The 24,171-nt window shown below is 41.0% G+C and overlaps 1 protein-coding gene across 5 annotated transcripts in view; it reads left to right on the forward strand.

Moving 5' to 3' along the window:
* Window positions 1-24,171, forward strand: part of TMTC1 (transmembrane O-mannosyltransferase targeting cadherins 1) — a 210,275-nt gene that overhangs the window by 75,602 nt on the left and 110,502 nt on the right. For all 5 annotated transcript variants that reach the window (XM_058191782.1, XM_058191784.1, XM_058191783.1 and 2 more), the window contains exon 8: window positions 5,980-6,169. In XM_058191782.1, the coding sequence (XP_058047765.1) occupies window positions 5,980-6,169 (190 nt within the window). The remainder of the gene's footprint in view (window positions 1-5,979; window positions 6,170-24,171) is intronic.

Consider the following 24,171-nt stretch of genomic DNA (forward strand, 5'->3'; position numbering starts at 1 on the left):
TTTTTAATCTTACACTTCTATTGTTTTATCAATGTATAAAATGGAAAAAAAAATAAAAATTGGAAATTAAGGGGGGGAAAAGTGGGGGGAGAAAATATGAGGTATAAGGGAAGAAAGAAAAAAGGCATTGACTTCTGACTCTTTTAGTCACAATACAAGATAACATTTCAGCATCAACGTTTTACTTTTACACATTAGTATATAACTAGCCATTTCTATCTAATCTTCATAACCAAAATCAAAGTTTCATTTTTTTTTCATTGCACAAAATCCAGAAGTGATCTCTAAATAAAAAACATAAATATATTCTCCTTTTTTAAACAGAACAATCAATTTAACTATTTCTGCTTTATCTTCCTTGCTGTGGAAATAATATGTATTTCTATTTGCACTTAATAATCTTTATAAACAATCACTGTTTATATTAACAAAATTCACTGTATTCTTTCAGATTCTTTAACTTTAAAGGGAAAAATACTTTCCCCCCATCTATTTTAAAACACTAAGCTTTTCTTTAAAAATGTTTCTAAAATCAAAACATTCTAATAGATTTTTTTAAAAAACTTCCTCTTAAGCCTCTTTTTTCAAGTAGTTACAATTGCTACCTTTTTTCCCATTTTTGTGCATCCTTTGTGCGCACTTTCTGGGACCACAGTTGGAATAATAATTTTCATTTCTGAGCCAAACAACTGTTAAGTGACTCATGCCTGATTTTATGACCTTTTTTTGGCTACAAGTTATTAAACAAATCATGCCAGTTGTTAAGTGAATAGGATGGCTGTTAACTGAATCCAGCTTTCCACATTGACTTTGCTTGTTAGAAGTCAGGTAGGAAGGTTGCAAATAGCAATTGCTTGACCGGGTAAATACAGCTGAAATACAGTTGCTGACAGCTGAAATTTTGATGTGATGTTGTGATGGTTGTACGTGCAAGAACTGATGATGAGTCACCTTTTCAATGTGGCTGTATGAATGTTCGCTAAAAGAATGATTGTATGTCAAGGACTACCTGTAGTCTGTATCAGTACAGGTTTAAAGGTATTTGTTCAAAGGCTTTTTATCACTTGATTCTGCATTACTCAGCAGTTAAAAAAGCACACATTTAAATACACAAATGTATTCGATCTATATCCCACATTGTTGAATAGATCTACCTCCAAAATATTTTTTAAGAAGTATTGGGGTAATGTTTTCCAACCAATAAAGACACTGAGCTTGTCACCTGGAGAGCTAACAACCCAGTTCGAGACCCAAGCTCTGCATGATGGGGTGAGTTCCCATTCCTGCCCCAGCTCCTGTCTACCTAGCAGTTCAAAAACAGGCAAATGTAAATAGATTAATAGGTACCATTTCTGTGGGAATGTAGCAGCACCTAAATTCCATGCACCTTTGCCGTATAGATTTGCTGACCACATGACCATGGAAGTGTCTTGGACAATGCTGGCTCCCTCGATCAAAAAATGGAGATGAGCATGTTGCCCTAGAGTCAGACCCATCAGTCAGTCAGAAACCTTTACCTTTTTACAAACAGAAAAGAGCAAAAAAGAATTATTAGGTTAGATTTGCATCTCTGGAATATGTAATCCAATAGTGAAATTTCTCAAGTATCTGTAGCTCATCCCAGGAAAGTAATAGCTTAAAGCTATTATAAAGCTTTCCTCTATATTATTCTCTCTATAGCAATTAGTCTTTTGTGTTCCTTGCCAGAGGCAGGTGGGAGTATACAGATTTGATATTCATATTCATAGATGTGTTTGCTATTTTTCATATCCAATTATAGCCCTGTGTCCTTAGTAGACCTCAATTTATTGTGTTTTTTTTCCTTAGGTTGCTTATATCAGTGATACTAAATGCATTAGCTATGGAGATACGCTTTTAAGTCTTCAATATATTTTGCAAAGCAATGGAAGAGCCACTAATGAAAGCCTCATGAAATAATTCTTAGGATCTTGATTCTCTGGCTCTAAGTTTAATACCCCTTGTTGTAGGCAATCTTAGATTTTGATCCACCGCAATTAAAATGGGAAGTTAGTTCACAAATGGAATCGATATGAACTTTCTTTGGTTTCTACTGTGATGTTTGGCAAATCAATTCTAAACTGTTCAAATTTAATGAGAACTTTCATTATTTGGCACAAAGTAATGTAACCAAGAGATTTCCTGTTGTGAGGGGCTGAGATGTGAACCAGCAGTTATGAACAGCATGTGATGAATGTTTTAAAATCTGGGAAATAAAGTCAGTCAACAGAAATTGACAGATGGTATGAGAAGAATTTAAGAAGTCCCAAGACCCAACAAAACAATGAAAAGCCATTGAGATGATATCCATATTTTTCACGCTTTTGTTAAGTATAATTTCTGAGAAGATGTATAAAGTAGTGAACAAATCAAATATCCCTTTTCACAAACAATGGGAAGAAGAGAAATTCTTGATATCATGTTTTTATGTTTATATGACAAATACATAAGAACCAGGGGTGAAATGTGGTTCGGAACGGATCGCCCGCTCTAGTAGCGATGGCAGCGGGTGGCTCGGAGAACTGGTAGCAAAAATCCCTGCACCCCCCCCCATGCCCAGCTTAGCCACCTGATCATCAGAGGTGGTTTTTTTTAACTTTTTTTTTAAAAAAAATCTTTGGCTGAAAAAAATGCTTTTAAAAGTAAAAAAAAAATCCTCTGATGATCAGGCGGCTCAGCTGGGATCGTCAAAACCTTTTAAAAGCATTTTTTCTATAACCTCTTCAGCCGAACCTTTTAAAAGGCTCCTCTGGTGATCCCAGCTGAGTTGCCTGATCATCAGAGGCCTTTAAAAATATTTTTAAGAAGTATTGGGGTAATGTTTTCCAACCAATAAAGACACTGAGCTTGTCACCTGGAGAGCTAACAACCCAGTTCGAGACCCAAGCTCTGCATGATGGGGTGAGTTCCCATTCCTGCCCCAGCTCCTGTCTACCTAGCAGTTCAAAAACAGGCAAATGTAAATAGATTAATAGGTACCATTTCTGTGGGAATGTAGCAGCACCTAAATTCCATGCACCTTTGCCGTATAGATTTGCTGACCACATGACCATGGAAGTGTCTTGGACAATGCTGGCTCCCTCGATCAAAAAATGGAGATGAGCATGTTGCCCTAGAGTCAGACCCATCAGTCAGTCAGAAACCTTTACCTTTTTACAAACAGAAAAGAGCAAAAAAGAATTATTAGGTTAGATTTGCATCTCTGGAATATGTAATCCAATAGTGAAATTTCTCAAGTATCTGTAGCTCATCCCAGGAAAGTAATAGCTTAAAGCTATTATAAAGCTTTCCTCTATATTATTCTCTCTATAGCAATTAGTCTTTTGTGTTCCTTGCCAGAGGCAGGTGGGAGTATACAGATTTGATATTCATATTCATAGATGTGTTTGCTATTTTTCATATCCAATTATAGCCCTGTGTCCTTAGTAGACCTCAATTTATTGTGTTTTTTTTCCTTAGGTTGCTTATATCAGTGATACTAAATGCATTAGCTATGGAGATACGCTTTTAAGTCTTCAATATATTTTGCAAAGCAATGGAAGAGCCACTAATGAAAGCCTCATGAAATAATTCTTAGGATCTTGATTCTCTGGCTCTAAGTTTAATACCCCTTGTTGTAGGCAATCTTAGATTTTGATCCACCGCAATTAAAATGGGAAGTTAGTTCACAAATGGAATCGATATGAACTTTCTTTGGTTTCTACTGTGATGTTTGGCAAATCAATTCTAAACTGTTCAAATTTAATGAGAACTTTCATTATTTGGCACAAAGTAATGTAACCAAGAGATTTCCTGTTGTGAGGGGCTGAGATGTGAACCAGCAGTTATGAACAGCATGTGATGAATGTTTTAAAATCTGGGAAATAAAGTCAGTCAACAGAAATTGACAGATGGTATGAGAAGAATTTAAGAAGTCCCAAGACCAAACAAAACAATGAAAAGCCATTGAGATGATATCCATATTTTTCACGCTTTTGTTAAGTATAATTTCTGAGAAGATGTATAAAGTAGTGAACAAATCAAATATCCCTTTTCACAAACAATGGGAAGAAGAGAAATTCTTGATATAATGTTTTTATGTTTATATGACAAATACATAAGAACCAGGGGTGAAATGTGGTTCGGAACGGATCGCCCGATCCGGTAGTGATGGCAGCTGGTGGTTCGGAGAACTGGTAGCAAAAATCCCTGCCCCCCCCCTCATGGCCAGCTGAGCCACGCGATCATCAGAGATTTTTTTTTTACTTTTAAAAACATTTTTCTTTGGCTGAAAAAATGCTTTTAAAAGTAAAAAAAAAAAGCCTCTGATGATCACACGGCTCAGCTGGGATCGTCAAAACCTTTTAAAAGCATTTTTTCTACAACCTCTTCAGCCGAACCTTTTAAAAGGCTCCTCTGGTGATCCCAGCTGAGTTGCCTGATCATCAGAGGCCTTTAAAAACATTTTTCCTACAACCTCTTTGTCCGAAGGGGAATGCTTTTAAAAGTAAAAAAAAAAAAAAAAGTTGGCCATGCCCACTCAGTCACATTACCAACCCCCAAGCCACGCCCATAGAACCATTAGTAACAAATTTTACATTTCATCCCTGATAAGAACATTTGCAGACCTATACACTTGCTGGCTTCACACACATTGTGTTGTCTATATTTAAAAGTTTTAATCACTTTCTCTGATTTCTTGGTTCCTGTAATGGTTGCCATATCTTGCTGGGCTTAACATTGTAATCTTTGCTTCCTCTTCAGTTTGCACATACTGTATTACCAGACCATATAATATTGGTTTTTAATATAAAACATAAGTAGCCTAGCTAGTCCATAAAAAAAATAATCCAATGTTTATATGTTCTGGCATCATTTCCAATGCTGAACGGGAAGAGGGAACCCAAGGAAGGCCTGGGTTGCTAAAGAATTCAAGATACGCACGTGTTATGATGAATTGGCGCTCTCACCACTGCCTGTCCTGTCTGAATGGGACAAGAGGTCCCCTGTGTAAATATATTCTATTGCTTAATTGTAACTGTGGTATCTATTGTTTATTATTTCTCTGAGATCTCCCCTGTGGTGAGTCTTACTCTCTAGGCTAGCCAGCTAATTTTTTAAAAATCAAAATTACATATTTTAAGACCTTTGTATTCCTTAAATTTTAAATTTAGGGAAAGACAATATATGAGTAATTCGTTTTCACACTTTATGTGCATACTCTGTATTTTCTCCAAGAAGCTCAACATGATGTAGATCTACACAGTATGCTAAGCTGTCATGTGCTTGACTTAGCATAACATGTGAACACAACTGTTGGGACTGATTCAGTAATCCACAATTAACATGAACTCAGCCAGTATGTGCTGAGAACTTGAACTCTAGGGCCATGCTGTCTTTGGATCCAATCTCCTAAAAGTGTTTCAGAACACGCAGGATCCTGAACATACAGCCAGTCCTCGATTTGTGATCATTCATTTAGCAACCATTCAAAGTTAAGACATCGCCGAAAACAATGGCTTATGACCAGTCCTTGAATTTAATCATTTCTGCATCCCAACAGTCATGCGATTGCTATTTGGGATCTTGGTAACTAGAATGTATTTATGATGATTGCAACATCCCAGGATCATATGATTGTCATTTGATAATGGGGGAAGATGGATACACCTAATGACTATGTGATTTGCTTAATGACTGCAGCAAAACGATCATGAAATCATGTGTGCCTCACTTAATGACTGCTTTGCCTAGTGATGGAAGTTCTGGCCCAATTGTAGTCATAAGTTGAGGACTACCTGCAGAGTCTCTTTGCAACATTTTAAAGCATTTGTGTGTCGTCGTCGTCCTCATTTCTGGATCAGGCAGTGCATACTTGAAATCAGGTTTTGGGGGTTGAATCTGAAGCATTGCGTAGTCCTATTGAAATTTTGTCCTTTGAAGAAACATGCAGATTGTTTAATTTTGTGTTTCTTTTTGCAGGTTTCTTACTTATTCCTACCTCCTGGCCTTCAACGCCTGGCTTCTACTAGCCCCGATTACGCTGTGCTACGATTGGCAGGTTGGGAGTATTCCTCTGGTTGAATCAATCTGGGATCTGAGGAATTTCGCTACCCTGATCCTGGCCTTCGTGATGCTTCTCCTTTGTCTACACTGTTTTGTAGCATTTAAGGTAAATAAGCTTTTCTCCGGACTTGAAGTTTACCTTTGTGTTCCAAACACATGTAGTATGTTCTTTTTATGGAAGATGTTGGTTAGACAGACCCTTGATTTGTGCTTAGCCATGCTGGTTCATGCTGCCTTAGCATACTGTATGAGTATAAACACTATATTTTATAAGCCATGATTTATGATTGTTGGTTTGCCCCAAATAATTGTAGATCATTCAAGAAATCTCAATAAATTAGGGGGAAGGAATTCCCCACCAGTTCTTTTTTTCTTTTAAATTTAAGGAGACGACTAGGACTAGGAATTGGAAAGCAAACACATTCAATTTTATGCTAATTCCTCCTCCAAAATTTGGCAGCTGAATTATGGTGGTGTGACTTGGAGTCATGGAGATTTGCTAGGGTGAAAATGATAGTGCATGTTTATTTATCCATTTAGGTGAACTTTGGCAGAACCCAACTCTATCGTGATGCTGGGTGGCCTACTATGTAAAAATAATGTAAACACAACCAATACATAAAAATACGGCAATAGAAATAAACAAGCTAACAATCCAAACAACTAACATCAGTATTAATCCACTCACATACTCAAAGGAACTGAATAAACTTTCTTCTTTGAAATAAATTTGTCAGAATTGCTTTGATAGAAGTTGCTTGTATCAGTTTTTATGCATCCATAAAATAGGACCCTGTGGATATGATATTTCTGCAAAACCAGTTTCAATTTTTCCTGGACTTCGAATGCTGTTGGATAGTGGGGAGAATACATTAGAATTTTGCTTGGCAGGACCAGTTTTATTTATTGTTGTGCCTAGGATCCTTCTTGATTACTTAATCCACTGCAATCTTAATAGAAAACTGGCAAAAGATCAACTTGCTCTCCTTTAGGATCCCTCCATAACCAAATTTGATAGGAGTATAAAAAGAGAGGTCTGCAGATAGAATGAGTGGGTTAAAAAAAGAAGTAAAAGTAATGTATTAGGATGTGCCCAAGGCAGGGATGCTATTCAACAGGTTCTGACAGGTTCTGGAGAACTGGTAGCAGAAATTTTGAATAATTTGGAGAATCAGCAAATACCACTTCTGGTTGGCCCCAGAGTGGGGTGGAAATGGAGATTTTGCAGTATCCTTCCCTTGCCATGCCCATCAAGCCACACCCACCAACCACACCACACCCACTAAGCCAGGCCCACAGCACTGGTAGTAAAAAATTTTGAATTCCACCACTGGCCCAAGGCTTCTTAACTTATCATAATGGAAGACTTGGACTTTCTTACTTTCATCTATTTCTGATGTGTTTTTTTTTTACTAAAAATCTTTAAACTCTCCAATCTTAATCCTTTTTCTTGTACCCTTCAATTTACTTGCTTAGAAATCACAAAGCAAGTGCTCACCGAATGTTTTCCATTGTTAGAAAATGCGTGCTATTTAGAAAACATCTGCCAATTTAGCCTACACACTGAGTGCAAACACACTCAGAATCTAGCGTTGGCAATGAAACTTGGAAGATGAGCTGTGTGTAAATTTAATCATGAGTACTTTATAATGCTCTAGAGACTAGAATTACACAAAGTAACACAACCAGCAGTTGGAAATATTATGAGACTTTAACAAGACAAAGGAGTTGCTTGTTCTTAGACATGTTTTTTTTGTTTTGTTCATAAAGCAAAATGCTCAGGTGGCTTTTGCTATCTTCTGCGTGGGAGGGTAGGTTGTGCTTCTAAAGTATTTTATACCTTGCTCCAAAATCTGCTATGTTGCCTTAAAATCCAGTTGGAGAGGCGCCCATATAAATCAAATAAGGAACAATAACATTTGTGCTTTTTTTTTTAAAGGAGGCAAATCTATATACAGTATGTCTTTTTACAAAACTGTATTTCACTGAATTAGTGTCATTCGCTCTATGGCAGATTTACAGATGCAAACCTCCCCTTCCCCGTTAAAAATAAGAATTTGATCAAAGTTAACCTGCTACTGTTTCTGCATCTCCGCAAGCCATATAGAGTAGGAGGTGTAGTTAGAAGTGTAATATAATGCTTTGTTTGAACTATATGTTTGAGTTTTGATCAACCATTGTTCAAACACAATGGAAGTTCTAATTAAGCACAATAGGCTTTCTGAATCGTATTTTGCCATTTTTCCAAGTTGAAGGCAAAAAGACTGCAATTATACATACAGATTTAAGCGTAAATCATGGTTAACTGGTTCTCACAATGCATTAAGTCATAAATGATGTTTTACAAACCATAGTAGCTGGATTCACACATTCAGTGGTGGGTTTCAATTTTTTTTACTACCGGTTCTATGGGGGTGGCTTGGTGGGCGTGGCATGGCATGGCATGGCATGGCTTGGTGGGCGTGGCTTGGTGGGCATGGCAGGGGAAGGATACTGTAAAATCTCCATTCCCTCCCCAATCCAGGGGAAGGTTACTGCAAAATCTCCATTCCCTCCCGATCAGCTGGGACTTGGGAGGCAGGGAATAGATTGGGGCAGGGCCAGTCAGAATGTTTACTACCGGTTCTCCAAACTACTCAAAATTTCCACTACCGGTTCTCCAGAACTGGTCAGAACCTGCTGAAACCCACCTCTGTACACATTGCATTATACCAAAATCAAGGCAATCCCATTATTATCCCTTGGTGCCATGCCAAGAAAAACTGCATCTTCATTTGAGGATATTATCCATTCAGTTATGTTTGACTCTTGGTGATACTATGGGCCAAATCTTTCCACATCGTCCAGTCTTGCCTGCTTCTTTGAGTTTTCTATTCTCTGGCTGGTGTCAGCTTTGATGGTATCCAGCCATTGTGTTCTCTGACAGCCTGGTTTCCTTTAACTGCTAACTTTTCCCAGCATAATTGCTTTCTCCAGTGAGCATCCCAGTTTAGTCAGAGTAATTTCATACCTAAAATTGGATAAAGAACTCATGGTTATGCACTGTTCTGCTATAGCTCTACTCCAGTTAGGTGAAAGTAATCATGAAAACTGTCCTTATATTTTAAAGCAAGGGTCTCCAACCTTGGCCACTTTAAGACTTGTGGACTTCAACTCCCAGAATTCCTCAGCCAGCTTTGCTGGATTGGAGTCCCCTGTTTTAAAGAACATCCAGATTTAGTGCTACAAAGGACTATTTTTAAGAGTTTGTCCAATAATTAAATATTTCTTAAGTTGTACACATGAGAGATTGTTTTCACACATATTTCAGCTCTGCAAAGGTGGGACAAATCTCCATCTGGGATAAATCCCATAATGCTTGGGGCATATCATGTTTATGAATTGAGAGAAGATGCATGGCATGAAGTTGGGGGTCTTAGATTGGATATGTCTGATGAAACAAACAAAATATTAAAGAGTTATGGTATTAATGGAGTTACTTACCAAGCACACCTAAATTATATTAAAGTAAGCAAAATATCTTTACAATCCCCAAGGCATGTCACAACTTTTGAGTATCCCTAATGTTTGGAAAGGGGACGCCTTGGCTCAGTGGCTAAGACGCTGAACTTGTCGATCAGAAAGGTTCGCAGTTCGATGGTTCGAATCCCTAGCACTCCATAACAGAGTGAGCTCCTGTTACTTGCCCCAGCTTCTGCCAACCTAGCAGTCCGAAAGCATGTAAAAATGCAAGTAGAAAAATAGAGACTACCTTTAGTGCAGTGCTTCTCAATTATTTTCTGTCATGCCCCCCTAGGAAGAAGAAAACATTTTTCGCGCCCCCCGCGCGACTGTAAATAGTATCTTAGCTTGTTTATGACAGTGTTTGCCGAGGTCAAACGCGCCCCCCTTTACGGAGCCTCGCACCCCCCCTGGGGGGCGCGCCCCACTATTTGAGAAGCACTGCTTTAGTGGGAAGGAACAGCATTCTATATGCCTTCGGTGTTCAATCATGCCAGCCACATGACCACGGAAATGTCATCAGAGAAGTGCTGTCTCTTCGGCTTAGAAATGGAGATGAGCACCGCCCCCTAGAGTCAGGAACGACTAGCACATATGTGCAAGGGGAAACCTTTACCTTTTTAATGTTTGGAAATTGAAAGTTGAAAAATTTGACATGCCCTAGGAACAACCAATAAGATGCATGCATTAGAATCCAGTCGCAGGACTCTCTTTATAGCCGTATTTCTCAGTCTTTGGAACTTTAAGACGTGTGGACTTCAACTCCCAGAATTCCTCAATCAATATATGCTGGCTAGGGAATTCTGGGACACGAAGCCCATACTTCTTAAAGTTGCAGAGGTTGAGAAACACTGCTCTACAGAAATCACTCTACCATTATTTCCCATGTTTCAAGAACGCTCTGATCCTTTCTCCTTCTTAAGGATCTTACATGCAGAGTTGATATTTCATGTTTCATTGAGCATCAGATGGGCTGAAGCATCACAAAGAACAGCCTGCTTCTATGATTCCCATTACAGAAAAATCATCTGGGTAACTATGGCGTAGCTGCCGAACTTTCATTTGTGTGAGGTGGTTTTGTCATGTATTAAAGCGGGTAAAGGGAAAAGCAGGAGTATGACTCGGGAATAACGAATGGAACAATTCACACAGTTAAACCGACAAATTGAAAATGTACAGAAAGTTATTCCAGAGAGTATTCAGCGTGGATGATTACAGCTGGGTAATTGCTGAACCAGATGCATAACTCTGCGTGGAGTCATTCTGTCGATGCTCTTAACTTGTCAGTGTAGTTGTATGAATTTCTCTTAAATCAGAAGGGACCAATTCAAGGCATCAGTCTTCCTGCATTTTTCATTCCATTGGTGCCAGACAAGGCTTTTCTCACAAGAAAACTTAGGTATGGAATCCTTTTACAATGAGAGAGAAATGGATAAATCTTCTCTTCCTACTTATGCCACTTGCATTTTTCTGGTTCAGAATGGGACAACTCACCACGGCCAACTCGCTGCAGGGCAATTCAACAAATGCAAAAGTTAAATTCATTTCAATGGAACTGTGGCCAGTAATAACAAAATAAAGAAAGTCAATCCAGAAATTACAAGAATTACAATAATTTCGATGAAAACGTGGTCACCCATAATAATAAAAGTAACTGAATGAAAGCATTAATACAGCGTTGAATTGTTCCTCAGTGACTTGGCCAAGGCAAGTTGGCCATAGCGAGTTGGCCATTGGGGACGTGCCCTAGATTTTTTCTGATTAGCTCTGCAGAAGCAGCTCCTATTTGAGAGAATGAGAGAGACCATGTGTTTGGTTTAGTTGTCTGGATTGAGGGGTAGGGTATGATTGCCCTCAAGCCATTGAAAGGCTGTGTTCCCAGCTACTCCCTACTAGCACTGATGATCCTACCTAGTTGGATAACGAAATATCTGCAAGAAAACCATGCTCCGAGAGCACCAAGGACCTCTCATATAGAACATGTCTACTGGATTGATTCCTTTCCTACCAATAGACTTTAATGTGATACTAATTTCTTGTTCACTGGTAATTTGGATAAAAGTGCATATAGTCAAGGTTATGGTTTTCCCAGTTGCAACGTATGGCTGTGGAAGTTGGACCATAAAAAAAGGCTGAGCGCCAAAGAATTGAGGCCTTTGAACTATGGTGCTGGAGAAGACTCCTGCGAGTCCCTTGGACTGCAAGGCGATCAAACCGGTCAGTCCTAAAGGAGATCAACCCTGACTGCTCTTTAGAAGGCCAGATCCTGAAGATGAAACTCAAATCCTTTGGCCACCTAATGAGAAGGACGGACTCACTGGAGAAGAGCCTAAAGCTGGGAAAGTTTGAGGGCAAAAGGAGAAGGGGAAGGCAGAGAACGCGGTGGCTGGATAGAGTCACTGAAGCAGTAGGCGTGAGCTTAAATGGGCTCCAGAAGATGGTAGAGGACAGGAAGGCCTGGAGAAACGCTGTCCATGGGGTCATGATGGGTTGGACACGACTTCGCAACTAACAACAACAATTTGGATAATTGCATTGTTGGAAAGAGTGCACAGGACAAGACATTTGAATTATGAAGATGGGTGGCTTCATTTCATTGCTGAACTTTTCTGCATTTATGTAGATTAGCTATTCTCTTTCCCTCCCTCCCCTCTAATTTTCCATCTCTGCTTTTGTTTTTCTTATGCTGTTCGTGAAACAGACACAGACCGTTTTATAAGAGTAGAGGAAGCCTAGAAGGGAAGAACAGCTTTCCACTATTATTGCTTTGCTTGTTTCAGGAAATTATGGTGCTCTTGTTCTGTGTATCACTTGTTCTTTTTGATGTCTCTTTTCTCATCATGAGGGAAATCTACCGTTCATTTCCCCACAGCCAGCGTAGGCATCGTAATTAAGCTATTCTCCGAAGTTCCGTTCCTTCTTTTATATGGGTCACAATTCTTGAGAATACTAGACGTAATTTCTTTCCAACTCATAAGCAAAGAGAACAAGAACGAGAAGTTTTTTAAAAAAAATTCCGTGCCTTGGTTTCCAAATGCTTTTAAATTGGCTAACAGGTTAAGCCTAATATATAAAATAATTAGAATATTTTGCATAATAACTGTTAATTAATTCCACACCTGCTACTTAACCATTAAGTTGACAGATTCTAATGCAAACCTCTACCTGTGTCTTCAGAAACTTCCAAGAAATGTGTATCAGATTGCAACCTAAGTTCAGATAATGTACAGGTAGGCCTCATTCAGTGACTGTTCGAAGTTACACCACCATTGAAAAATGTGACTTATGACTGGTTCTCACACTTACAGCCACTGAAGCATCCCCATGGTCATGTAATCAGAATTAAGGCACTTGGCAACTGGCATGTAGTTATGACAGTTGCAGGGTCCTGGGATAATGTGATCACTATTTGTGACCTTCACAGCTCACTTCCGACAAGCAGAGTCAAAGGGGGAAGCCAGATTTGCTTAACAACAACACAATTCACTTAACAACTGCAGTGATTTGCTTAATAACCATGGCAAAAAGGTTGTAAAAGGTGCTGCCACTGATTTAACAACGGCCTTGCTTAGGAACAGAAATTTTGGGCTCAGTTGTGGTCATAGGTTGAGGACTTCACAGGTAGTCCTTGACTTAGGACCACAATTGAGCTCAAAATTTCTGTTGTTAAGTGAGATATCTGTTAAGTGAGTTTTGCCCGATTTTACGACCTTTCTAGCCACAGTTGTTAAGTGAATCACTGCAGTGGATAAGTTAGTAACATGTTAGGTGAATATGGCTTCCCCATTGTCTTTGCTTGTCAAAAAATTGCAAAAGGTGATCAGATGACCTTGGGACACAACACTGGTCATAAGTATGAACCAGTTGCCAAGCATCTGAATTTTGATCACATGACCATGGGGCTGCTGCAATGGTCGTAAGTGTGAAAAACAGTTATACATCACTTCCCCCCCCCCCTTTCAGCCTTGCAACTCATGAGATTCAGCCAATCAATATTTCACCTTTTTCCAATCTGGAATGCTGCAGATATGTTGAGGCAGTAGCTGTCAAAGACTGTTCTGGCTATGTCAGGGCTGTCAAACTCCCGGCTCGTGGGACAGATGCGTCACGTGCTGGCCAGGCCCATGCCCGGTTTAGCATGATGACATGAGTTTGACACCCATGGGGCTATGTATTTTGAAAATTACATACCTGGCAAGTATTTCTAAGCGAATACTTGCTTAGAAAAGATTTTAATGCCTTAGCATAGCAGGGGTCAGTTTCATTTAAGGTGGTGGGCTTAATATTGAACAATTGTATGCAAAACTGTTTCTTCTCAAAAACCTCCAGGGGACGCGGTGGCTCAGTGGCTAAGACTCTGAGCTTGTCGATCGAAAGGTCAGCAGTTCGAATCCCTAGTGCTGTGTAACGGGGTGAGCTCCCATTACTTGTCCCAGCTTCTGCTAACCTAGCAGTTCAAAAGCACGTAAAAAATGCAAGTAGAAAAATAGGGAACACCTTTGGTGGGAAGGTAACAGCGTTCCGTGCGCCTTTGGTGTTTAGTCATGCCGGCCATATGACCACGGAGACATCTTTAGACAGTGCTGGCTCTTTGGTTTTGAAACAGAGATGAGCACTGCCCCCTAGAGTCAGGAACGACTAGCCCATATGTGCGAGGGGAACCTTTATCTCTACCTTTAAAAACCTCCAGAGTACCCACAATTTCTGCAGGCAAGTTGTTCCATTGATTAATTGTTCTAACTGTCAGGAAAGTAGTACTAACACTTGATCTTGATTCTTTCCCTCTGGGATAGATCATCTTGCAAGTCTGAAACTCTCCTCTCCGTTGCTTTACTCTCCTTTGTAGTAAATTTTGTTTATTAGACTGTTGCTCTTCCTCCTATCTCCCAACGTCAACCCCCACATGCCATTATATGAAAGACAGAAATCTTATTACTTTTTCATGGACCTCCTTCACACAATTAGATTGCAAGACCTCATTAGTTTTAATTGATGAAAAATTCTGCTTCATGTAACTGTTCTAAGGCCTCTCAAAACAAAGAATTAAACCATGAACTATGATTTAATTAGAAATCATGAACTATGTGCAGGGAGTTGTTCTTATTTGGCAAAAAATGTGGCTATACTGGCAGAAGAAAGATGGAAAATATCTTTTGTAGACCCTCTTTGATGGTAATTATTGTACTCAGGTCAACTCTTCCTCGGATGTAGTGCAGGGTTAGTGAATTGGAGCTTGAGCTCCACAAAGTTTGTGGATTGTGCAGTTGCACAAACCATGGTGTGGGCCTCCACTTCAGTCAAATTGTTCTTATCTGGATGCATCAAATTTTGCACTTTAGTCAGAAGTACTGAGGCATATCCGGGTTGAAAGGATTATCCAGTGACTTCACCCGTTGTCCTACGGATGTCCAGTTGGGGGCTCCTTTCATGTCTCTGGCAGGAGCTGGAGTGAAGGACCAGAGCTCATCCCTGCCCCATGGCAGCTCTCAGGTCTCAAACTTGAGCTTGCTAACCTCCTGCTTAGCGTTCTAACCATATGAACCACTGTGCGCCATCAAATGAGCTGGTTGCATTTGTGTAGCTTCTATATTTGACTGTCCAGAAGTAAATCACATTTTTTTCCCGTTTTATATGAAAAATTATTTTATTTTTCATATGAAAGCATTTTTACAAAAGATCCATTTTGAATGTTTGAGTTGTTCAAAGTCCCTTCCTTACATTTCCTGAAGCCTGTTTGATTTGCCGCTAAGGTTGGTGTTGTTTGAGGTTTTTTGCAATGCTGCTTCTGAATCTATTGCATTAGTATTTGCTTCAGGAAGAGAAAGCAGTATTGTAAATCAAAACTCTCTGGCTGGCTAAAAGGATATTGCTGTTTAAACTATGTGTTTGATCTGTTTAATTGCCTTAAAAGAGAACAGGAAATGCTTAGATAATCTTTTGCCATTGTTTATTACAACTGGAGAAGATACAAGTCTTCACTATTGTATGCCTTCAAACCCACAAGATTAGATTCAACCAGTTTTCCCCTCCATGCTTTCTGCCTTTAATCAGCATTATTTCATATTCCTGTGTATGTACAACTTCCATTCCATCATTTTTGGGTCTTGGGACCCAGAGAGGTGGCATGCGGCCAAGAAGAATTTGTGGGGTTTTTTAAATAGTTTTTTAAATAGGGGGTTTTGAGGGGGGGGGGGGGTTGGGAGGGGTGGGGGGGAGGACCCGTCGGGGAGGGATCCAGCCCCTGTGCTAGTTCGCGACTTTACGCCATCTTGTCTGAAGGCAGGGGGGGAGGGCGTTCCAGGTTTAGAGGGTTGTTCGATCTGTACGGTAAGTGGGAGAGGCAGATATGGCGGGGAGGGGCCGATCGAGTTATGGGGCACGTGTTCGATGTCTGAGAGCGATCACGTGCTCCGCCCTCAGTCCCCACCTGCCTCGGTGGCCATGATCCTCAGAGCTTGGATCTTCGGCTGATGTTATGTAATGCCCGGTCCGTGGTTAATAAGGCTCCCTGATTTGTGATCTTATTCAGGGGGTCCATGGACCTCATGGGCATTACGGAGACCTGGTTGGGCCCTGAGGGGGTCCCCCTTGTTGAGATGTGCCCTCCAGGCTTCCGAGCATTTCATCAGCCGAGGGTCCAAGGTAGGGGGGGGTGGCGGTTGTTATTAAGGAAGATCTAGAGCCGAGGGAGACCACTGTTCCTCAGATTGCCGGCTGCGAATCCCTCTGTGTGCGTTGGGGCTATAGGAATCAGTTGGGCTTGGTGATCGCGTACCTGGCTCCTTGCTGCGTGACCACAGCCCTGCCCGAGCTGTTGGAGGTACTGGCTGCTGTGGCGGTTGAGACCCCCAAACTTATAGTCATGGGGGATTTCAACTTGCCATCAGTTGGCTTGTCATCGACGGCAGCTCGGGAGTTCCAGGCTTCCATGACGGCCTTGGACCTGATTCGAGTAAATGATGGCCCTACGCACACAGGGGGAGGCATGCTGGACCTGATTTATATCTCTGGACAGTGGTTAAATGATCTGGTATTAGATGATTTAGTAACAGAACCAATGTCATGGTCGGATCATTTTCTCCTTCGCCTAGACTTCCGAACCGCCATTCACCACGCAGGGAGACGGAACCTATACGGTGGTTCCGTCCCAGGCGCCTGATGGACCCTGAGAGGTTCCAGACGGAGCTTGGGCCATTCCTGAGGATCTGGCCCACGGCACGACTGAGGAACTGGTCGTGGCCTGGGAACAGGCGCGGCCAGCCCTGGACCGTGTCGCGCCTTTGCGGCCTCTGACCCGGCGCAGATCTCGTCGGCCCCTTGGTTCTCCGAGGCTGAGGGAGATGAAACGCCGGAGAAGACGCCTAGAGAGCACCTGGAGGTCCAGTCGCTCGAAGCTGATCGGACACTAGTTAGGACCTATTCTAGGACCTACCTAGTGGCAATGAGGGAAGCGAGGCGCCACGCCTCCACCCTCATTGCATCGGCAGATAACCGCCCGGCCGCCCTGTTTGGTGACCCGCCTCTCCTACATCAGGAGGTGCGGGATGACCCTTGCAGGGACGAGCCGAGGAGTTTAGTGGTTATCTATACGATAAAATCGCTCAGCTGAGGGACGGTCTGGACCGAATTGGGATGATCCAAGCGAGGGAGAGGAGGCACGCCTTGTTGAGCACATTTGGGATGAGTTTGACCCTGTGGCTCCCGAGGACGTGGACAGGTTGTTGGGAGGCTTCACGCACGACATGTTTACTGGACCCGTGCCCTTCCTGGCTGGTACTGGCCACTCAGGCGGTGACACGAGGCTGGCTCCAGAGGATTATCAACGCTTTGTTGGATGGGGTTTTCCTGCCGCCTTGAAAGAGGCGGTGGTGAGACCCTCCTTAAGAAGCCCTCATTGGACCCAGCTATTTTGGGTAATTATCGTCCAGTCTCCAACCTTCGCTTTGTTGCGAAGGTTGTAGAGAGTGCCGTGGCGCGACAGCTGCCCCAACACCTGGATGAAGATGTCTATCTAGACCCGTTCCAATCCGGCTTCTGACCCGGATACAGCACGGAGACAGCTTTGGTCGCATTGGTGGATGATCTCTGGAGGGCCAGGGCCAGGGATATTCCTCTGCCCTGGTCCTATTAGACCTCTCAGCGGCTTCGATACCATCGATCATGGTATCCTGCTGCGCGGTTGGAGGATTGGGAGTGGAGGCACCGTATATCGGTGGTTCTCCTCCTATCTCTCCGACCGGTCGCAGACGGTGTTGACAGGGGGCAGAGGTCGACCGCGAGGGCCTCACTTGTGGGGTCCCACAGGGGTCGATTCTCTCGCCTGCTGTTCAACATCTACATGAAGCCGCTGGGTGAGATCATCAGTGGTTTCGGGTGAGATACCAGCAGTACGCTGACGATACTCAGCTGTATTTTTCCACCCCGGACCACCCCAATGAAGTTGTTGAAGTGCTGTCCCGGTGTTTGGAGGCTGTACGGGTCTGGATGGGGAGAAACAGGCTCAAGCTTAATCCTCCAAGACGGAGTGGCTGTGGATGCCGGCACCGATTCAGTCAGCTGCAGCCGCGGCTGGCTGTTGGAGGCGAGTTACTGGCCCCAAAGGATAGGGTGCGCAACTTGGGTGTCCTCCTGGATGACCGGCTGTCGCTTTGAAGATCATTTGACGGCCGTCTCCAGGAGGGCCTTCCACCAGGTTCGCCTGGTTCGCAGTTGCGCCTTCCTTGATCGGGATGCCTTATGCACAGTCACTCATGCGCCGCTACCTCTCGCTTGGATTACTGTAATGCTCTCTACATGGGGCTCCCTTGAAGTGCGCCGGAGGCTTCAGTTAGTCCAGAATGCAGCTGCGCGGGTTATAGAGGAGCCACGCGTAGCTCCCATGTAACACCGCTCCTGCGCAGACTGCACTGGCTGCCTGTGGCCTTCCGGGTGCACTTTAAGGTGTTGGTTATGACCTTTAAAGCGCCCATGGCTTAGGACCTGGGTACTTACGGGACCGCCTGCTGTTACCACACGCCCCACCGACCCGTACGCCCCATAGAGAGGGACTTCTCAGGGTGCCGCCCGCCAAACAATGTCGGCTGGCGGCCCCAGGAAGGGCCTTCTGTGGGGCCCCACACTCTGGAACGAGCTTCCCCGGGTCTACGCCAAATACCTGACCTTCGGACATTTCTTCAACTCAAGACTCATCTTTTATTCAGCACTGGCTTAAATTGGGTTTTTAAATGTTGAATTTATTAATTTTAAGGGGGTTTTTTAGTATGGTAAATTTTAATTGCTGGGCTAATTTAATAAGTTTTTTAAATCGTATTTTAAACCTGTATATTGTATTGTCGGTTTTATTATGCCTGTACACCGCCCTGAGTCCTTCGGGAGAAGGGCGGTATAAAAATCAAATAAAATAAATAAATAAAATAAAATAAATTTTCCTTTATCTTTTTTATGTAGGTTCAAATAAAAAAAATAAAAAAATGGTTAAGAAAAAAGACTTGTCTCTTCAGTGTTTTATCTCAATAAGGCTATTATGTCATCATTCACATTTTGTTCAGCAAGATTGTCAAGTATAATTAAAACCTGTAAGGATTAAGGTTTCAAACATCAAAGCGATTCTTTGTAGAACTGCTAAAAACAAAAAAAGAGACTCTGCAATCGAAGAATGAAGTTAAAGCTCTGATGAATGGATGCAACGTATATTTTGATGAGAAGCTGATGAGATATCATAGAATATTTTCCTAATTGTTGACAATTTACTGCTGTTTTGACACTGAATAGATAAAAGTATCTGCCTTGTAGTAAGGCTGCCATAAAGACGAAGTAGTCAACTTATTGTCCAAAGACAAGAGGCAATAGATAGAAATTAACCAAGCAGAGAAGTAACCTAGAAGTAAGGAGAAATTTCCTGACAGAACAATCAACCGGTGGAACATCTTGCCTTCAAAAGTTGTGGGTGCTCTTTCACTGGTCTCTTTTAAGAAGAGACTGGACAGCCATTTTTCTGGAATAGTATAGAGTTTCCTGCTTGAGCAAGGATTAGTCTAGAACAAGGGTGTCAAATTCAAGGCCGGCGGGCCAGATCTGGCCCATGGGATGCTTAGAACTGGCCTGTGGGAACAGCGCAGATTGCCCTGGAAACAGCGAAGGACTGGCCCGCAGAGCCTCTGCCAGTGAAAACGGAGCTCGGGCAGCATGCTGCCCTCCTGTTTTCGCTGGCAGAGGGCTGCAGGAGGCTGTTGCAGTCGAAAATGGAGTCTAGGTGCCCCCGACCACAGGTGTTGAAGTCCACAAGTCTTAAAAGTTGCCAAGTTTGGAGACCCCTGGGCTAAACTCATTTCAAGCTTTGTTTCAGTCAGCTCTCTGAGGTTGGCCAAGCAGCGTGGATTCTTTTTATTGTTGTAGGGTAGGATGGAAAAATCTCAGAAAGCCTTTTGGAGTTTCTCTCTATTCTATCTTAGCAATAGTAATCACACTTATTTATTTATTTATTTATTTATTTAATCGTATTTATATACCGCCCTATCTCCCAAGGGACTCAGGGCGGTTTACAGGCACTAAAAACAGATAAATAGAATATAAATACAATATAAAACATTTAAAAAACTTATTCTAAAGCCCGTCCAATTAAAAATAGAAATAAAACCCAATTTAAAACCCAAAATTTAAAATCTAGCTCAGTCCTGCACAATTAAATCAGTATGTTTTAAGCATGGAAGGTCCAAGGTCCAAAGCTGACGAAGTCCGGGGTAGATCGTTCCAGAGGGTGGGAGCCCCACAGAGAAGGTTCCTGGCCCTCGCCAGCCGACATTGCCTCGCTGACGGCACCCTGAGGAGACCCTCTGTGAGAGCGCACGGACGGTGGGAGGTATTCGGTCGCAGTAGGCGGTCCCAGAATAACCCGCCCAATGCCATGGAGCGCTTTAAAGGTGGTCACCAAAACCTTGAAGCGCACCCGAAGGCCACAGGAAGCCAGTGCAGTCTGCGCAGGATAGGTGTCATATGGGAGCCACGAGGCTCTATCTATCACCCGCCGCAGCTGCATTCTGACTAACTGTAGCCTCCGGATGCCCTCAAGGGAGCCCCATGTAGAGAGCATTGCAGTAATCCAGGCGAGACGTCACGAGCGTGAGTAACCGTGGATAGGCATCCCGTCCAGAAAGGGGCAACTGGCGTCAGGCGAACCTGGTGAACGCTCTCCTGGAGACGGCCAAATGCTCTTCTAGAGACAGCCGCTCATCCAGGAGGACGCCTAAGTTGCGGACCCTCTCCATCGGGGCCAATGACTCGCCACCGATGTTCAGCCACGGATTTAGCTGACTGTACCGGGATGCCGGCATCCACAGCCACTCTGTCTTGGCGGGATTGAGCTTGAGCCTGTTTCTCCCCATCCAGCCCCGTACGGCCTCCAGACACCGGGACAGCACTTGATATAGCTTCGCTAGTGGTTCGGTGTAGAAAAGTACAGCTGAGTATCATCCGCATACAGCTGATACTTCACACCGAAACCACTGATGATCTCACCCAGCGGTTTCATGTAGATGTTAAACAGAAGGGGCGAGAGAATCGACCCCTGCGGCACCCCACAAGTGAGGCGCCTTGGGGACGACCTCGACTTAGACTTACATACCGCTTTCACAGTGCTTTCCAGCCCTTCTAGTATATCTTTCAACTTCTTGGTCTAATATCTGTTATTTAGATTGGAGATTTGTGTTGCAGTTAAGCTTTTTAATGTATATATTTAATAGATCTGTGAGTGTTAGTACTGTATACCAATGATGAAGTGTGGAACAATTTATCTTGGAACTTTGAGGACCATAAAATGCACTGTAGGCTGAAAAATGCTCATAAAAATAACACCGTACAGTTTCATTTTCAAACTGCTTAGTGATGCTTGTCGCATCTTAGTTTTATTGGGCATCAAATATGTGTTGGGGTTCTCAAGAGAAGACCTAAATGTTCAAGAAGACGATTGATCGTAAGAAATTCCTGAACTAATAATCAATTACAGTAACAGCTCGGTGGTTCAAATCCCTAATGAGCTCCCGTTACTTGTCCCAGCTTCTGCCAACCTAGCAGTTTCTTTTTTTTTTTTTTTTTAATTACTTTTTTTACAACAAACAAACAAAAAAAATACATTATTACACCCTTGTGCTATACATAAAAGGAAGATTTGGGTCTTCGGATATATCCTCATGATTGCCAAAATCCACGTTCTCGAGGTACAGGTACTGAAGCGTCCAATGTTCCAAGCGCAAAGTCCACAAATGGTTTCCAAGTCTTCCAGAAAATATCTTCTTTATACACACCACTTCTAATTTTAATATCACATGTCATTTTATCATTTAAAGCTAATTTCCACATTTCAGAATTCCACTCTTCTATTCTAAAAATCACATCTAGTTTCCAATATCTAGCTATTATAATTCTACCTATTATAATCATAATTCTAATCAATTCTTTTCATATTTTGTTTATTCTATTTCCTTAATTACCAACAATAATATACTTTCCACTCTCAATGTTATTACTTTCCCCATCATTTCAAATATCATTTTCTCCAATTGTTGCCAAAACTTTTTAACCTTATCACAATTATACCACATATGTTCATAAGTCCCCAATTCCATCTCACATCTCCAACATTTTTTACTAGTTTTTTTATCCATTTGTGACAATCTTACTGGAGTCAAATACCATTTCCAAACAACTTTATAATTGTGCTCTTTAATCCTTATAGATAAAGTTCTCATAATTCTACTCTTCCAATTCACATTCCAATCTGACTCTGGTATTTCAATATTAAGATCTTTTTCCCAATTTGTCCTCATCACTCTTTGTAATTTTTCATCAGAATTTATAATCTTATAAACCCTACTAACGAGTCCCTTTAGCCCAATTTCATCTTTCATAATCCGAGATACTAAATATTCAAATTCAGTTTCACATCTATTTATCGAATAATTTTCCTTTAGTTTTTTTGTCCATTTTTCTATCTGTATTTTTTCAAACCAACTTAACCCTAATTTTTCAATAATTTCTTTATTCCTCCTTTCATTTCCCATAACTTTTATCCAATCTCTAATAATTTCTATATTTTCCTCTTTAATCACTTCATTACGCTTATATTATTTTTAATTGGCCAAATTCCAATTGTCTCCCCCAAAAAGATTATATCCGGAATTAAAATTTTAACAAATTTATTCCACATTTTACTTAATCCCTTTAACCAATAACTTCTACTTACACATTTTAAATTTGCTTTATCTAAAAACCACTTTGATCCAAATTTCTATATCCCTTAACTCTAAATCTCTCCAATAGTCTTCACCTTTAATATTTTTACCACTATCCGGATACCATACGCACAGTAATAATTAAATAATTTTCCTTTAGTTTTTTTGTCCATTTTTCTATCTGTATTTTTTCAAACCAACTTAACCCTAATTTTTCAATAATTTCTTTATTCCTCCTTTCATTTCCCATAACTTTTATCCAATCTCTAATAATTTCTATATTTTCCTCTTTAATCACTTCATTTCGTTTATATTATTTTTAATCGGCCAAATTCCAATTGTCTCCCCCAAAAAGATTATATCCGGAATTAAAATTTTAACAAATTTATTCCACATTTTACTTAATCCCTTTAACCAATAACTTCTACTTACACATTTTAAATTTGCTTTATCTAAAAACCACCTTGATCCAAATTTCTCTATATCCCTTAACTCTAAATCTCTCCAATAATTATCTTCACCTTTAAGTATTTTTACCACTATCCGGATACCATACGCACAGTAATAATTAAGTAATTTGGGGATTCCTAATCCACCTTCCTTTTGATTTTGATACCACATTTTCTTCACTAATCTTGGTCTTTTGCCACCATTGCAAAATTTATCCAGTTTTTTCTGATATCCTTCAATATCTTTCTCTGTCAAATTTAGTGGTAGCATCTCGAATAAAAAGTTGAACTTGGGCAGCAACATCATCTTACACATTGCAATTCTACCAAACCAAGACAACTTTAAAATTTTATATTTATCTATCTTCTTCTCAATTTCGTTAATCACCACATCATAATTAAGTTTTTTCAATTCTTTAACCTTAAGTGAAAGCACTATACCCAAATATTTCAATGTGTTTTTAATCCTTATCCCAAATTGCTCTTGCATATTCTCAGACTCATTACCATTACTATCCATCAATAATTCTGACTTTGACCAATTTACTTTCAATCCTGTCATTTCCTCAAATTCTATCAAATGCTTATATATCTTTTTCAAATCTTTCTCTACATTTTCAAAATAATTAAAGTATCATCCATACAAATTTATCTTATACCCTTATATCCTTCTAATTCTTCATCTTTTCTATCATTTTGTCAATATTTCCATAGCCAATAAAAATAATGTTGGGGACAGGGACATCCTTGTCTCGTACCAGCTTCTAATTTTATCTCTTCAGTTAATATTCCATTAAATAATTTTCCTTTAGTTTTTTGTCCATTTTCTATCTGTATTTTTCAAACCAACTTAACCCTAATTTTTCAATAATTTCTTTATTCCTCCTTTCATTTCCATAACTTTTATCCAATCTCTAATAATTTCTATATTT

Source organism: Ahaetulla prasina, chromosome 7 (assembly GCF_028640845.1).
Source record: "Ahaetulla prasina isolate Xishuangbanna chromosome 7, ASM2864084v1, whole genome shotgun sequence".
In the NCBI taxonomy this organism is placed as follows: Eukaryota; Metazoa; Chordata; class Lepidosauria; order Squamata; family Colubridae; genus Ahaetulla; species Ahaetulla prasina.